The sequence below is a fragment of the Sarcophilus harrisii genome, chromosome 1, assembly GCF_902635505.1.
Source record: "Sarcophilus harrisii chromosome 1, mSarHar1.11, whole genome shotgun sequence".
In the NCBI taxonomy this organism is placed as follows: domain Eukaryota; kingdom Metazoa; phylum Chordata; class Mammalia; order Dasyuromorphia; family Dasyuridae; genus Sarcophilus; species Sarcophilus harrisii.
The window spans coordinates 106,634,356-106,650,642 of record NC_045426.1 but is presented as its reverse complement, the minus strand read 5'-3'; the positions used below and the strand labels follow the sequence as shown (position 1 = coordinate 106,650,642).

Here is a 16,287-nt window from a genome sequence, read left to right as displayed (position 1 = left end):
GGAATTAGGCTACATGGTTTTTAAAATTCCTTTTTAGTTCGAAATCCTAATACAGTAGGAAAAAATACTCCCAAAGTAAAAAAAAGTAAGCAATACAGTGTCTTCAGGATTTTATGAGAATTAATTGGCCTGTTAAGCAAAAATTGGCTCCTGTAACTCCATGAAAAAGCAAAAATTTGAAAATGCATTCACTTTGAAAATGTATACAGTAGTGAAATGAAAAACAAAGCAAAAAGTAGGTTACTTTGTTAAAGGGAAAAAAATCCTAGAAAATGCACATCAGAGAAAGGGAGGGAGGGAGAGAAAGGGAGAGAAAAAGAGAAGGAAGGAGGGAGAGAAAGAGGGAGGGAGAAGGAAGAGACTAAAGAGAGAGAAAATCACTCTGAGAGAAAGACCTAAAAAGATAGAAAAGGGAGAGGGAATAAACAGAGGGAGGGAGTGGGGTGAGAGAGAGAGGGAAAGTCTGTAGCCAAATGAATGAGACTTGGCAGGTCGACAGGATCAACACAGGCCAAGCAGCAACTGCACTTGCTAAGTCTAGTCTATTGTTGCCCTTAAGGGGGTGGGGGGGAGTTGTTTATTTGTTTTGTTGTTTGGGTTCTTTGTCTCTTTTGTTCCTAAGCAGTTAGTATGCTTCTTTCCCAGACTCTGGGCCCAGGAACAGGCTTAAGAATTTTTCTTAAAGGGATACACTTGGTAAAATATTACAATTTTCCAGACAGAGCAATTCACACTTGAAGGGATGATTAAAAAGAACAAGGATTATATGTAAATATATGTATTTTTCAAAACACAATATTTTATGTTGCTGCTTTAGTTAGCTAACAACAATAAACTGGCCAATTTAACTAAGTCTCTCTGCAAGTAAAAGAAAGAAAAAACAGAACTTTCCCAGTCTGTGCAACCCCCCTCTCCAACTAACTTAATTCCAAACTTTTAAAATTAAAACAAATATAGAACATATAGGAGTAATTTCTCGACACATTAGTAAATAATCATCTTTTATGCTGGTGGAAAGGAGGGAGGAAGGGAGTGAGTAGAGATTGAATTCAGGCAAAATTGAAAATCTCAATGTGGGACCTAAAAGTACCATTAAAAGGGAAGGAGTCGGGGAGACAGAAAAGAGATGGTTTGTTGTTGGACATTACCAGGTCCAGGAAAAAATGCCCCATCATGTGGAATGCTGGATTGAGCCCTAAATTCGGAGTCAAAAATTACAACCAAATTCTGACAGGACATTTAATATTGTTTTGTGATTTTGACCAAATTGATTCACCAATCTGGTCTTCATTGTCTTCACCAGTAAAATAAAGGGATTGGCCTAAATTGAGAGTCTTAACCTGAAATCTAGAAATTTGGATATACATACATACATACATATCCATATGTATATATATATATATACATATATGAATATTTATATATGTATACACACACACACATATATATATATATTTACTTTGTAATCCCATGTGTTTTATTTTATGCATTTTAAACTTTTTTTTTCCTAAAAAGATTTCCACAGGCTTCAGCAGACTGCTAAAAGGATCAGGTGTAACAGGTTTACTTGTATTCTATCATATCTTAAGGAATCCTGGTTTGTATGGCCTGGTCTACCATATATGATGTGATCCAAAAACACAATAATGTGACAAACAACAACTACAACAAAATCTATTTCCTTTTTATTGAACTACTTGCTAGTCAAATCCCTGGTTTCTTTCTATTCAAGACCACAGCTCTCTAGCACTTGGAAGGGTTCTGATGCTGTGCTTCCTTTAGACTTGACCACCCTTTCTTCAGAGATGGACCATCACCACACTCTTCTACCAGGAATGGAAGAAAGAGATCAGCTGGTCTCCTAAACTGAGGACATTCAGCTACTTAGAGGTCATTGAACTGAACAGTGCCCTTTTAAATTTATTCTATTTGGGGGGGGGGGGTAGGGGAAGCATCCTGAACTCTTTTGACTACAGTACTTTGTTTTGATAAAGACTCCCAGTTTCCTGTACCAGCTATAATGTAAATAGGCAGGCCATGTTCTAGCAGGAAAACCTTCTGAAGTAATAAAATGACACCAAAAAAAAATCAACCAAACATTATCCAAATAACTTTAATATCCTAATTCCTGCCTTTCACCCTTCAATCCTCTCCTTGCCCAGCATTTACTCACCCAATCCCTTCTTTCCCTCCCAAGATAAACAAAAACATTAAAAATTCTGGTGGCTTCAGTGTTAAAATGTGAAAGTACATGGAGTTATAACAAGGTGGAGAACTGTGAATGGGAAAGAGAAATAGGGCATTATGTTTGTATATGCAGTCTTTATGCTCCAACCAAAGAAATATCTAAAAATTCTATCAGTTTAAAAGAACTAGATGCTGTAGCTAGTCATAAAAATATAGGAAGGGGAGTCTGGAGAGACTTTATAAAGGGAGTTGGGGTGATTTAGCTATATGGAAAGAATACTCTTCTCCCCAAAGGAGGTTTAAAATTAAAGGGGAAAAAAAATCATAGTCCAGTAAGCCTGAAAGCAATTCTGCTTACACACACACACACACACACACACACACACACACCCTTTTCTTTCCAGCTGAATTTATTTCTTGCCCTCTTCTCCCCTTCTCTTTCATTCTTCCTCCTTCCCTCCCACCCCCAACAAACACTCCTTTATTTCAGAGCCAGGGCTGCCCTTGCACAAGATGCTGTTGCTGTTGCTACCATTCCTTGTGAACTTTCCTAACTGAGCTTTGAGAGGCTGGTAAACCTGTCCCACCTGACCCTCCCCAATCTCCATAGAGACTCTAAGAGACTCGTATTGACAACTATTCTTGTGGCTGTCCTAAGCAAGGAATAGATGACAGGAAAACAGTATGATGAAGTTCGAACTCCTATACTGAGATTTAGAACTTCTGAATTCAAACCCTGGTTATTTATGATTTTTTTGTGACCCCAAGCAATCATTTCACCTCTTCAGCTAAGAGACAGACAATAATGTACTATCTCTCAAAAGTTTATTGTAGAGAATGTGCTTTGTAGACCTTAAAACACAATAGAAAAATGAGTTATTATGCAAGACTATTTCTGTATCTTCCTTTGGCTTTAGCATTATTTCTGAATGAAAGGTTTGAACAGAGCTTAAAGTATTAAAGTCATCTATTATAATGGCTTAAGTATATACTTAATTTTAGAAGACTAGCATATGGTGGTAAGTATAAAGTGTTTCTTAACAGTTTCTTCCAATTTGTATCAAAGTTGAAGAGGGAATTTTTGCTTTTTTGTGGACTTTTGCTCATTAACATCAGACTGAACTACACTTATTCAGCACTTTAAGTCCAAAGTGCCAAAGCAGACTGGGAAATAACTGGATTCTGGTTGGGATAATAATATTTTTTAAAAAGTAGCCTAATTCAGCATACTCTTTATCTGAAAGTGATTTCTAATTCTTTTTTTTTTATGGCTGGTATCAAGATAGCAAAAATATTTAAAAGCTCCAGAATCTAGAAAATCGGCTCCCCCAATATGTCTTGAATCAGAGTTGTAAAAAAATAAAGTATACCAAGACTATGAAAAATGTCTGCCAATCTACAAGGCCAGGTGCCTTGCCATCCACTTTGGACTTTGTACATCTTTCATGCAGGGCATTTCCAGGCAGTAAAGATTAGGAAGTTCGATTCTCTAATACTGAAAAAAAAACCAATCCTCTGCCAATCAATAACACATAAAATCTCTCTCTATCTACATTACACATATATACATATGGGATGTTTTCTAGCTTAGGGCTTTTATTACAATTCTAATCATTTCAGTTAAGGGACTTGTTTGAAGTCCCTTTTAGAAGGGATTGAGAGAACTTTTGCCCATCTCTGATTCACTCTACCTAGTTGCCAACTCTGCCTACGGCAATACTGCACCCCAAGAAAGAAGGGGAGGATGTTTCAAAGATAGGGGAGCAATTTGCTGGGATTCCGGTTAAAACAAAACAAAACTGGTTCCATCCAAAGAGCCAAGATCAGGGGTGGGGAGGAACAGAAGAGGGAAAGGAACGGTCAAGTTTTCTGAGTTTGTGGCGTTGCTCTTCTGAAAGCAGAGGGCAAGAGAATAGCTGTGTACCTGGGAAAAGAAACTGGGACGAAGGAACAGTCCAAGGTAATAGGTAGCTATCCCCCGATAGACGAGAGAGAGAGAGAGAGAGAGAGAGAGAGAGAGAGGCAAAATTGGGGATGCAGGACTTTTCCCCTGGATGCTCCGAGAGAGAGAAAAGGAGAGAGAGAGAGATAGGAAAAGTGCACGACGAAGAAAGTTGAAGTAGGGTCCTCGGTTTAAGGTTTTTAAATTTCTTTTTCTTCTCTTCTCTTCTCTTCTCTTGTCTTCTCTTCTCTTTTCTTTTCTCTCTCTCTCTCTCTCTCTCTCTCTCTCTCTCTCTCTCTCTCTCTCTCTCTCTCTCTTTTTTAAAGAAGAAAGTGTGTACAAAACTAGATCCGGAGATCATACGGCCTCAAGCAAGCCCGAGATGGAGAAGAGGGGGGCGGGGAAGGGCGGAGAAGTGAAGAGAGCTGGGGTGGGAGATGCAGAACAAATTCCTTCCCACCAGAGTCACCAGTCTTCGGGGACTCCTGGGCGTACAGGCTCCGAGGGTCTTAGTCCTCCAGAAAGGTCTGCCCTTCGAGGAGAGAGAGGGTAGGACAGAGGAAAAGGGGGGCGGGGTGGGAAAGTCGGGGTTTTTCCTTTTTCTCTTTCCTGCTAAGTCTTGCCTAAGAACCCCAGGCCAGCTCCAGTAGAGGAGAAGGTCTGTAGGGGGAAGGAAAAAAAGAAAGCGAGAGAAAACTCTGCTGTGGCAACTTTTGAAAACTGGCTGCATGATTAGTGGCGAGGCACAAAGCGGAGGGACAGCTGCACCATCCCGGGTGGGGGTGAGAGTGGGAGGGGGGAACTGTAAGGAAACAGCCCGCAGCCGGGGCCCAGGGGGCGTGGGCAGGCCGCCCGCACACAGTCTCAGGGACGGAAAGGTTGAAATGTTATCGCCTCTAAGTCGCTTGAGGAAAGTAACCCGAAAGGGAAGTCAGAGACTTTTGCCTAGTGAACAACCTGTTGGAAAGCCACGAGGTGAAGCTTTCTTCTCGCTGCTCTCGTAGACTTAGTTATTATGGGGATTAAAAAGAGAGCCGATTCTCTTAGAGACTGCCGGGCACAGCCAAAGCTAGAGGAGCTAGTTTGGGGCTCGTGTTTTGTCTGAAAGTACCCACAAGCAGTAGAGTGCACTCATACCGTCCATGTTTAAAGCGTTTCCAGGCTCACAAAATGCTCTCACAACCAAATCGCCCTCTAAATAATTGTGGAAGGAAAAGATAGACAGGCTCTCGTCTCCCCGCCCCCCTCTTGCACCTCAAACCACTCTTCTTTTCACTTCCCTGCTTCGCCTTCTGCAGCCCCATCGTGGTTAACCTTTGGGGCGCGGGCCGGCGGGTGAGCTGTGCCAGTCTTTTCCTATACCCCGGGGCAGGTGGCAGCGCGGGCAAGGCAACAAAGCATGGACGCGAACGTGGCGGGGGAGCTAAACCCAGCCGGGCTATGTCTGATCCAGGCGACGAACTCTAGAGAGTTGCCAGTCTGCTCCTTCTGACCTCAGGTCCTCGGCCATCGCATATTGTCGCACAGAGATGGAAAACAAACCTCAGGAAAGAAGGAAACTTTTCCCCTAGCCCAGCCGGTGCGGGAAAGGGGAAGGTGTGCGGCAGCGGTGGCGCGAAACGGAGAGCTAGGGACCCGCAGCCCTGAGCGCGGGGACCGATAACTTGCGGGTTCGGACGCCTGCCCTCGGTAGACCTGCAGACCCTGGATCACATAGCCCCATTCAAAGTACAACGGAGAGAGGCGTCCTTAGGTTCCCAATACCCCAAGAGCTATCTAATCTTCCTTCTTTGCTGCGGAGTCCAAACCCCGGCAGTTCGGGATGTCTCTCCCCCTCCCCCCACCCCAACCCGATCCATTTCTGTATAAAACCAAGTTATCCTACAAGGGATGCAACCACCAAGAGGGCCTTGGGATGTAGGGGAACGAAGAGAAGGGGGCTGGTTCCTATTTTGCATTCGTGTGGACTGTCTCCTACGGAGTTTATAGGAGTCTTTCAAAATGGTCAGGCTCCCTCTCTTCATCACGGGGTTGAGGGAAAGTGGGAGGAAGATGAGGTTATTTAAAGCTCATTTGCTACCAGTACAAAATGTTCCAGCTCTCCCTCTCCTGTCTCGGCGCGCCTCTGCCCAGCCTTTGATATTTAAGACCGGCAAGATCTCCCATGAAACTACCTGTTAAGGGAACGAGTGACACCGCATTCTTAAGGGCTCGTCATGTCTTAAAAAAAGAAAAGAAAAAAAGTCAATCACATTCTTTTGAGAGGGGGTTGTTCTTGAGGTGGCACCGGGAGGGTGCCCCGTGGGTGGGGAAGAGAAGCAGCAGAGGCATGTAAGCACTGCTGTCCATCAGCCGCCCATCCAAACTGTCCCCAATCCGTCCCCGCTCGGCTCCATTCCTGAGCACCAGCCCGGACTATCCTCGCTAGTTCGTACGGACATTGGCCGCACTGAAGGGCACGAACATGTCCCTAGAATGCTAGCTTTGGGGGACGACTCGAGATTCCTAGTTGACTTTGGCAGAGCGGGTTTCCTGACTTGACAAAAACCAAAACCAAAACCGCCTCCCCTAGTTAGGGCTTTCCTTCCTCAGCCCCGAGCCAGCTCCCCAAGCTTAAGAAGCCAGTCAGGTGAATTGCTCGAGTTTGAATTCAACTGTTTTCTTGACATTTCGGAAAACTTCGATCACGTTGTTCCTGAAGCTTAATCTATTAATTTGTTAAATCTATCATTTTGTGTCCTTAAATACAAAGGAAAAAAATCATAGAGCTATTGGGAGGGAGGGAGGAAGGAGTGGTACAAATCTTATTTTCAATATCGTTTTATCCAGTTTCCTTTGATATTTTCACCTCGTACTTCGCAACATTATTTGTATTATTTTTGGTCCTGACTTAGGTTACGACATAATTTGCCAGTAGCTGATGCATTGGATCTGGGTGGTTTAAAGCAATAAAATAAAATAAAACCCTAGTCTGTGAAGACTATCTGGACTAAAGCTTGATCATCATTTTAGACAAATGATTATGAAATTTATTGTAATTATGATGTTGCTGATTGCAATAAATGGAGATCATATTTTATGTTTTATAAAATACTTGCTGCACAACTCTTGTATCCTTTTCAAAAAGAGGGTTTGGAGGTGAGGAGAAAGTGATGGAATTGTAATTTAGGAAGGCTTTCCTTCATCCATGTTTTTTTCCTAAAGAAGTCTCCCCCGACCTGCTTCGTTAATTCCCCTATCACCACTAGCAAGGGACAGATCTTCGGACTAGAACCTTGAGACTGGGGAGGGGGGGAGGAAGAAGGCGAGGGAGGGAAAGGGTCACATTGGGCTGAATATATTTTGTTTTCGAACTGAGTTCAAAGCTTTATTTTTCAGCATTTATGCCTTGATTATATCGAGTTACAGAAAAGGATACCGAGAAACGAAATACTACATAAATATTATGCAATAAAAAAAGGTGTGGGAAGGAGGAAAGGGGAAATGAGGGAGTCTTCTTTGGAGGGGATACTCGTTTTGACAACGAGGGAAACAGTGTTCCGTTAGGGGAACAGGATTGCCTGGAAGAAGAGCGTATGATCAGACGTGGCACCCAGTCCGCCTGTCGGACTGTAATTCTGAAATAAATCAACTGTGGCTTGAAGCCCCCTTTCCTTTTCGGTCACTTGTGGCTTCCGTATTTCACTTAGGTGACACTATTCACCCCCGGGACGCCCCGTCTTTTTCTGCGTCCTGCAGTTTGGCTGTTCCTTTCCAGCGATTTAATAGGATGAAAAAGTCAGCCTTTCCAGTGGGTTCAACTCTTCAAATCCTCGACTGCAACATTTCTTTTTCTAATAACTAGAGCTAGAAGACGAAACAGTGTTTTTCTCGTTATTTATCTTCTACTCCTTTCTCTCCTCAGTCCCGAATCGCATCCCAGGGGCAATCAGCACAAGGGAAACAATGTAGCTTGTTGTATACATAACTTGCCCAATAAAGAAAAAGGCACAGGTACTACACGCGCAATGAAGGCAAGCCCATGAATTTTCCTTGCAAACCTTTAAACGGTTCTGATAAACAATATGCCAATTTTCTGTATACAGGTGTCGTGAGACCCACCCAGGCAAAGTGTTTGGAGGTTTTGTTACTGTCGTTTTGCTTGTTAGTAATAATGTGTAAACTGTTCGGGTCTACGAATAACAATTCATCTTGTAATACAGTTTACAAAAGCCTGGGTATCGGGTTTTGCAAATCCCATAGGTAGCTAGCTAGCTCACTCTGTTTAAATCTCTGTCCCGGTGCTTGCAAGGATGATTCAGTACCAAGGAGACAGCACAGTACCTGTGCTTTGGGAAATCGCAATATGCTGTAATACACACATACATATTTTATTTCTCCTTTGCTGTGTTACAACAGACTGTGTCCAAATAAATTAGATATCTCAAAATATAAGCGCTTGCAGTCAAAACACACCTACCGTTTGAGGAAGGCACTATGCTTGCTTTTGTATGGATGTGGGTGTGTGGACATACCTCGCTCTAGTTAGGCGCACACACATTTTTTTTTTTAACATGTATGGTTTGTCATATACGGATGCCTTGCATCTGTTTTACATATCCTATTTTTATGTCAGAAATTCAGCCGACTACATGTACTGGCAAGATGTAAAAACTCAAGCCCGGCTGCTTGTAATGCGAAAGAGTGGAGGGAAAGTGGAAACATTCCTTACCAGCAGCTTTCAGCCTCTCAGGAACACGAGGCCTCGATGAAAGGATGTGCTGAGGAAAATCACAGCTAAGGACCAGAGCAAAAAGTGAACAGCTTTTAAGAGGAAGAAATCTCCATTTACTTTATTTTACTCTTTTTTTTTTTTTTATCTTTAGATCACCTTGGATGGTCTCCCCTTATCTTGATAAGCCAGGAGTTCATTGCACAAAAGTTCATGAACCAGAAATCCCAGAACTCAGGGATCTCTTGCTAATCAGCCTCAATCTCATGATTTCTTAAGAATCATATTCTTTTGGCCTTCTCCAGAAAACAGGTGTATGCCTGAGAGCATAGGAATGACTCAATGCTGCCCTTCGATGGGATATTTCTCATTCCTGAAATAAGGGGAGAGACCAAGTGGTGTGCCAACCTAAGGATAATTGGGAGTGTTTGATTGGTAAACGAGGTGCAGAGTAAGATGGATGTGGGTAAGCTATCTTTGACTTGCCATTTACTGAGTGAATTTGGGTAAGCCATGTTTACCTCTTTGCCTCAATTTCCTCAACTGTAAAAAGTAGTAGTTGAACTGGAAATGAGATAATATATATAAAACTAATTGCATTAATGTACCTAATGCAATACCTAAAAGTATTGTTCATATTAATGGATAACAATTATTTTTCATGAGGTTAATAAGTAAAATTATGATCATATTGGTGCTCAAAATCTTGACATCCTATACTCATGTACATGGCAAATCCTCCCATAATTTCGATTTGTGAGGAAGAGGAGGCAACATTCCATCTGCCTTTACATTGCTTTTCATAAAGATAATTTTCAATCAATTTGATATCAACCATGCCCCTAGAAATAGTATCATTTACTAAGTACTCTATCATTTACTAAGTACTCTATCTCATAGGGTAAAATACCCCTACTTACATATGCTCCTAAAAACATTTTTTTTTTCCTTTTCTTTTGTACTTCTGAACCCTCCCAAAATGTCTTGGGGTTTACTGGCTAGATTTCTTTTTAAGGACCATGCCTTAAATCAAAACCAGTCAGTCTTCTTATCATTACCATTACTAATGGCACAAGTTACCACACAAGGTTCATCTTCCTAATCCATACTTTCCCTCCCCACTATACAGTGGGAAGGCAGACTTGAGAGTGGTTTTAATTCTTATCACTTAACTCTCTCTGAGCCTCAGTTTCCTTGTCAATCACAGGAGATAATAATACTGGTCAAACTGAGTTCTAGAAGGGTTTTCAAGGATTATTCAATCCAATTCCTTATTTATGAGGAATCAGAAATCTAGAGAAGATGAAAGTGAGTTCCAAGATTGAAACACAAGGAAGTGGCAGAATCACAAACAAATCGACCAGATCTACCTTCTTTGCCACCTGCATTCTCCCTACATTAGAAATCATCCAGGATAACTTTTATTTTACATGAGAGAGAAAACTCAAAGCTGAGGGAAGCTATCAGTTCTTCAAGATTGTAGGAAGCCATGTCTCCTGATTTCCAGTCCATTGCTCTCATTTCTTAGTCTGAACATAATTACAGCAGTGTATAGGGGGGGGAAAAAGGAAGTAAGAGCAATAATACCTACCTTCAAAAGGTGAGAGAGAGGTGCTTCTCTCTGGATTAGGCTGTCTCAGCACCTCTTGCGGCATCAGGTGTTTTCCTAGTTCTGTCTATAATTCCTGGGTAAGTACTCTCTTTCCCAGTTCACTAGGGTTTGGTTTTTTCATGTTTATGTTTTTGTTTTTGTAAGCATGGCTTTTCAAGCCCAAGTTTGCTCAGATACAAAATGAGAACAATAATATTCTTACTACATTGATCTGAGGGTTTTTGTTATGATGCATTTAAATCCCATAGAAATGTGACCTAATTAATGAAATTCAAAATAGTCCACCCTTTAATATTTTATGCCACCGTAGCTTGTTCCCCAGAAACATTTGGGTTGGTCAATAGTATCTCTTTTGTACCTTCTACCCTAAACCTAGAAGTCCAAGAGCTCTTTACCTGCAGGCAGAATAGACACTGTTCTGTATCTAAAGTCAGAATCTGGGTTCAAATCTTACCTTTAACATCCACTACCTGTGTCAACTTGGTCAAGTCATTCATCTCTGAGACTCAGGTCCCTCTTCTGAAAAATGAGGGAGAGGTTATACTAAATGGTTTATGATGTCTGCAATCTACTTTTTCTTAGAAATACTGCTGACCTTGAGTTCATGAGAGTTTATTGTTTTTAAATGTTTGGAAGGGAAAGGGTGGAGTTGAGGATGTATTTATGGGGAGAGGGGAAGGTTTGTCATAAAGTATGAAAAGGATATGTGGTTTTGGGTGGTACATGGTATGCATGAGTCCTTTCGAATCATACCTCAGCAATTGTTGGTGGGTTCCTATTTTTGCTCATCAGTTTCTGTAGCAGCAAGCAAGAAGAAGTTGGTTGGGGAGGGTAGTTTCTTTGTCCCCAGATGCCTACCTATATGATCGAATGAATCATTGCTTAATAGCATCATACAATCTCAGAATTGGAAGGGATCCCAGAGGTCATGTAGTCTAACCTTGACACACAGCATGACTCCTCTCTATAATATCTCAACTGCTCATCATTTAGCATACAGTAAAAACCACCAGAGATGAGCAAACTCATTACCTCCCTTAAAGCCTATTCCATTTTGGTTAACTCTAATTATTAGTAAGTTTTTCTCATACTTTGAGCCAAAATTTGTCTCCCTTAACTTCTACTCATTGGTCCTTGTTTTACCTTCTGGAGCCATGCAGAACCAATGTAATTCTCTGTACTATATGTAACCTTTAAAATAATGGAAGTTTATAATTATGCCCCTATTAAATATTCTCTTCTACAAGTGAGGAATCTTCAGTTATTTTGAACCATATTTACATAAAATGATTTTTGAGTCCCTCTGCTCACCCACCAAAGGTTGGCCTCCTCTGGATGAACTCTAGCTGTTCAATATCCTTCCTAAAATACTGAATCCCACAATGCCTTAGATGTGGGCTGCCTAAGGCACAATCTACAATTCAACTGAGTGTTACACTTTCTTCATTATCTCCTCCAGGGCAGATGAGTAAAACTTCTGACAAAAATGATACCCAATTTGGGGAAGCTGTGATTTTTTTTTCCAATGGAAAGGAAGAAATTAGAAGGTGGGAAGACAGTGGAGAGATACATCTTTGACGCATTAATGACTTTACCTGATGTTTAATAAGTTTTTGACAAAGCCTGAAAATGGGTAGAGGAGAAAGTAAAAAGGCTACATGTCCTTAGTTTTTCTTTATTACCAAATATGTCTAATTTTCTTCTGGAAAGTCTGTTTTTTATTCACTGAGGTTTCCTCAGCCTGAAAGAATCTCTAGATATGGTCTATGTATTATACTAGAAAGTAGGAAATATAATAGGAAATGTGCCTTGAAATTATGAGTAAGAGGAAATGTGACGTAGATTTACTTTCCTCAGCCAGCCTGGCGCTGTTGAGCAGCATAAAAGATATTGGAGAGGGGGGTTGGTAATGGAGACTCCTACAGGCAACTCTGCAGCTATTGTGAATTAGACAGGATGATCATGGCATCATAGGATTTTAAAGCTGGAAGAAACCTTAAAGATTATCTAGTTCCCATATCATCCTTTTATTTTACAGATGAGAAATTGTAAGTGACTTGTTCAAGGTCACACAGATAGTAAGGAGTACAGCTAAGATTCAATCTCCTGTTTCTCCATATGCTGAGGGAAGACACAAATGTGAAGGAAATTTGTGAATGGAGGAAGGGAGACTATGAAGAGGACAGTGTAAGGAAGGAAATTTTCCAGTTCCTTTAAGTCTAGGGAAAAAAATGCTTCATATTCTTCCTTTAATTCTCAAGTTTCAGGAAAAAGGATGCTGCGCCCCCTGGTGCAGCTAGATGCTAGCAAAAAGTAATGAAACTAATGATTAACGAATATGGAAAGATGGTCAAATATCTTAATATTCAAAGAAATACAAATCAAGGCAAACCTAAAAATATTGAATTTCTCCCACTAAAATGAAAAAAAAAATAGAAAAAGGATAAAAATTCAATGTTGGTGAGGCCGCAGGGAAAGAGGCACTCTTGGATGTTGTTGGTGAGACGACAGACTGGTAAATATTTTGGGGGGGAGGGGAATATGGTAATATACAATAAGAGTGATAAAAATAATCAGAGATTTTGGTATATAGTTTCTATAGCCAGGAATTTTTAAAAGTCATAAAAGGGGAAAGAGATTCATCTGAACAAACATATTCATTGTTTGCTGTACTTGCTTGATGTCAGGCAATGATGTTACAATGATACCTTTAGAAAACCTAATGGACTTTTTTAATCTCCAAGGCAACTGTTAGAGAACAAAAAGAAACTTCTACAGGATCTGACACTTTTCTTCTTACAGCATAAGGAAGTGGAAATTGAAATATACTTCTCTCTCTAAGAGGATGGAGTGATTTTTTGAATATTTTAGATAATAATAAAATATATGTTTAGAAAGAAAGCTGAGGAAACTTGAATTCTGATATCAATTCCAATCTTGAGAAAGCTCTCTCTTAGCTTCAATTTCTTTATCTCTAAAATTAGAGACTTGTACTAACTAGACCATCCTTTTCATTTCTATTATTTGAGGAAAAATTAGAACCTTTCCCCCTTTTTCACTTCTTGTTCTTGGGATTTTCTTAAAGCTCTTTAAAATAATAACACACATTTCTATAGTGCCTTAGTTTTTTTTTTTTTTAGTTTTTCCAATTTTTAATTGGAATACAATGTTTTCCAATTTCTTCCTCTCTTCCTCCCTCCCTCCTCCCTCCAGTGCCTTAATTTAAAAAAAAAAAAAATCATGTTCCTTAGACAAACTTGTGAAGTGGATAATACAAGTGTAATCTAATTATGAATGAGGAAACTGAGAATCAGGGAAGTTGAAATGTCTTTCCCAGCATCACCCAGCTAATAAGCATTCTGGGTACTTATATTCTAAAGTCTCCTCATTTAAATTCAGGGTTCCCCCCAACATTATTAGCCTGTAGTATCAGCACATGGGCAAAAAACATTGATCTGCTTTCAGCATTCTAAACTTAAATTCTAGGGTCCCTAAACAAAAATTTCAGAAAGGGGTCTCTTTTACTCATTTTAATGTAAAATAAGCAAACCTTCATTAGAGAAAAGATGGATCCTTTCATGGGCCTCCCTGCAAGGAAGCAGCTGTTTGGGCAATAATTAAGCCTATGATATGTTTCTTTTTTAAAAAAGTGCTGTACTGAAAATCATGTTACTAAGTGTTATATGTGGTAGGTGTGAATATCTGCTTCAGCAGTTCCAGGCACAAACCCAAAAACTTCCACAGAACTAGGATGGCATTTTGCTCCTAATGGGACTAACATTCTAAAGATAAATAGATAGACCCACTTAGAGTATATTCTTCCTAAAGGAACAAATTCTCAGTTTACATTGATATTTGGGAAATAAACATATAAATTCAGAACTTTTTTTGTTTTGGTTTTAAAAGGCAGGGTCAATTGGGTCTTCACAAAATTATAAGGGAGACAGGGATTACTCTCCTTGCCTCCTTTTTGGGTAAGCACACATCAAGACTGAAGGATAAACCACCAGCACCAGCACCACTGTCACTACCATCACCACCATCACCACCCCCATCACCATCACTGCTACCACCATTATCACTACCGCTAACATCACCACTACCTCTTGTATTCTTTCCCCTCCATCCTTATATATACTACATATATATACTCCCCATCACCTTATATATACTCTACCCAGAGCTTTGTTTTTCCTTTAATTCTTCACCCTTCTACTTTCAAAGCTTTATTTTAGACAATAAATGTTTTGGGAATGGGACAGAACAAGGATTGGAACATTATTCTTCCCACCTCTTTCCCCTGGATATAACCCTTTCTGTGTATTATTGTCTCAGTCTCAGGTTTTAAACCTTCACTGTAACTTTTGAGACTCGATTCACCATAAACCAAATATTTGCATGCCATTCATGTGAAGGAAAACAGGTTTTACTAACAATAAAACATGTGTTTATTAAGAAGAAATAATAAAGAAAAAACCCAGAAATAAAATACATGCCTATTGCTTGAGGGATTTTGTGGTATGTGAAAGTAATTGAATATTATTTTCCATTAAAATGACTAATAAGAATTCAGAGAAATATGGGAAGACTTACATGAATTGATCCAGAGAGAAGAGAGCAAAACCAGGAGAATGATACACCATAACTCCAATAAAGTGAACGAGAACAACACTCAAAGGGAGATGAATTCAGATTGAATGCAATGATCAATCTTGGTCTTAGAGAACAGATGATGAAACCAGCATCACTCCTCTTGGCAGAGAGGTGGAGAAATATGACTTACATTGTGTGTATGTTGTCAGATGTGAGGACCATGCTGGTTGGTTTTGCTTAACTGATCTGTCTTTGTCACAAGGGAGGATTCTTTGGGGCCACGGGATTTAGGAAAATGACTGTGAGGCAAAAAAAAAAAAAAAAAAAAAAAAAACCCAGAAGGCAGAAGGCATTTGTAAACCAAAAATAGGAATACCAAAAAAAGTATCCCCCCCCCCACACACACACACTCACATATGCACCCTATGCCCGAATGCATTGCTTATTTTGCCTATTTCTAGCCCTTGTTGTCTAGTGGAAGATTTCCTTTGCAATCACACTGGTATGGTAATGATAAAGGCAGCCTTTTTTTTTTTTGTATGAATATATACATATTTGTAACAAATCTTAGAGAAAATGGAAAAGTTTTAAGACCTTTCTTCTTGTACTTTTTTCTATTGGACATTGTAAAAAAAATACTCTCCAAAGTCTAATCAATTGAACATTTACCATTAGGCCCCTGGAACACAGAGGCTGAAATGAAATCGTTTCTTGCCTTAAGGAGTTTACATTCTATTGGAGGGTGGGAGAGGGGATACAATAAATATAGAGAAAATAAAACACAAAGCAATTTATGGAGAGAAAGAGCAGTTAACATTTACTGGGATAAAGAAAATCTTCAAGTGGAGGGTAGCATTTGAAATTTCCTTTAAGTATGTTAGCATGGTGATTTGAATTTTAAGAGATGAAAATAAAGAATGGATCAATGCAGGATATTGGAGATAGGGAATGGAATGGAAATTTTGGAGAACAACTGGTAAGTAGTCCAGTTTGGATAGAAGATAGAGTGCATGAAGGTGAAATTAAGTCTGGAAATATAGGCAGAGATCATATTTTGCAGAACTTTAAATGATAAGCTAAGGAGTTTGTATTTTATCCTCATGTAGAAGGCAAACCTAGACACCTTAATCCCTTAGCAGGTTCTTTCATTATCAGCAAAGTCAACGAAGATGAGACTTTTGTTCTGGCTTGATGTCTCTTAGATAAGTTCTGAATTTGGCAGAATGTTCCATTAGCCCCTTT

The 16,287-nt window shown here is 39.9% G+C and overlaps 1 protein-coding gene across 1 annotated transcript; it reads left to right on the top strand.

The window, feature by feature from the left end:
* Positions 1-4,455: 4,455 nt before the first annotated feature.
* On the top strand, positions 4,456-11,510 carry LOC105749557. The gene is given in 5 exon segments (XM_031947330.1): positions 4,456-4,678; positions 5,502-5,534; positions 5,583-5,687; positions 5,689-5,759; positions 5,762-11,510. Coding segments are annotated over 5 exon segments (810 nt in total). The 5' UTR covers positions 4,456-4,511; the 3' UTR covers positions 6,196-11,510.
* The last annotated feature ends 4,777 nt before the right edge of the window (positions 11,511-16,287 follow it).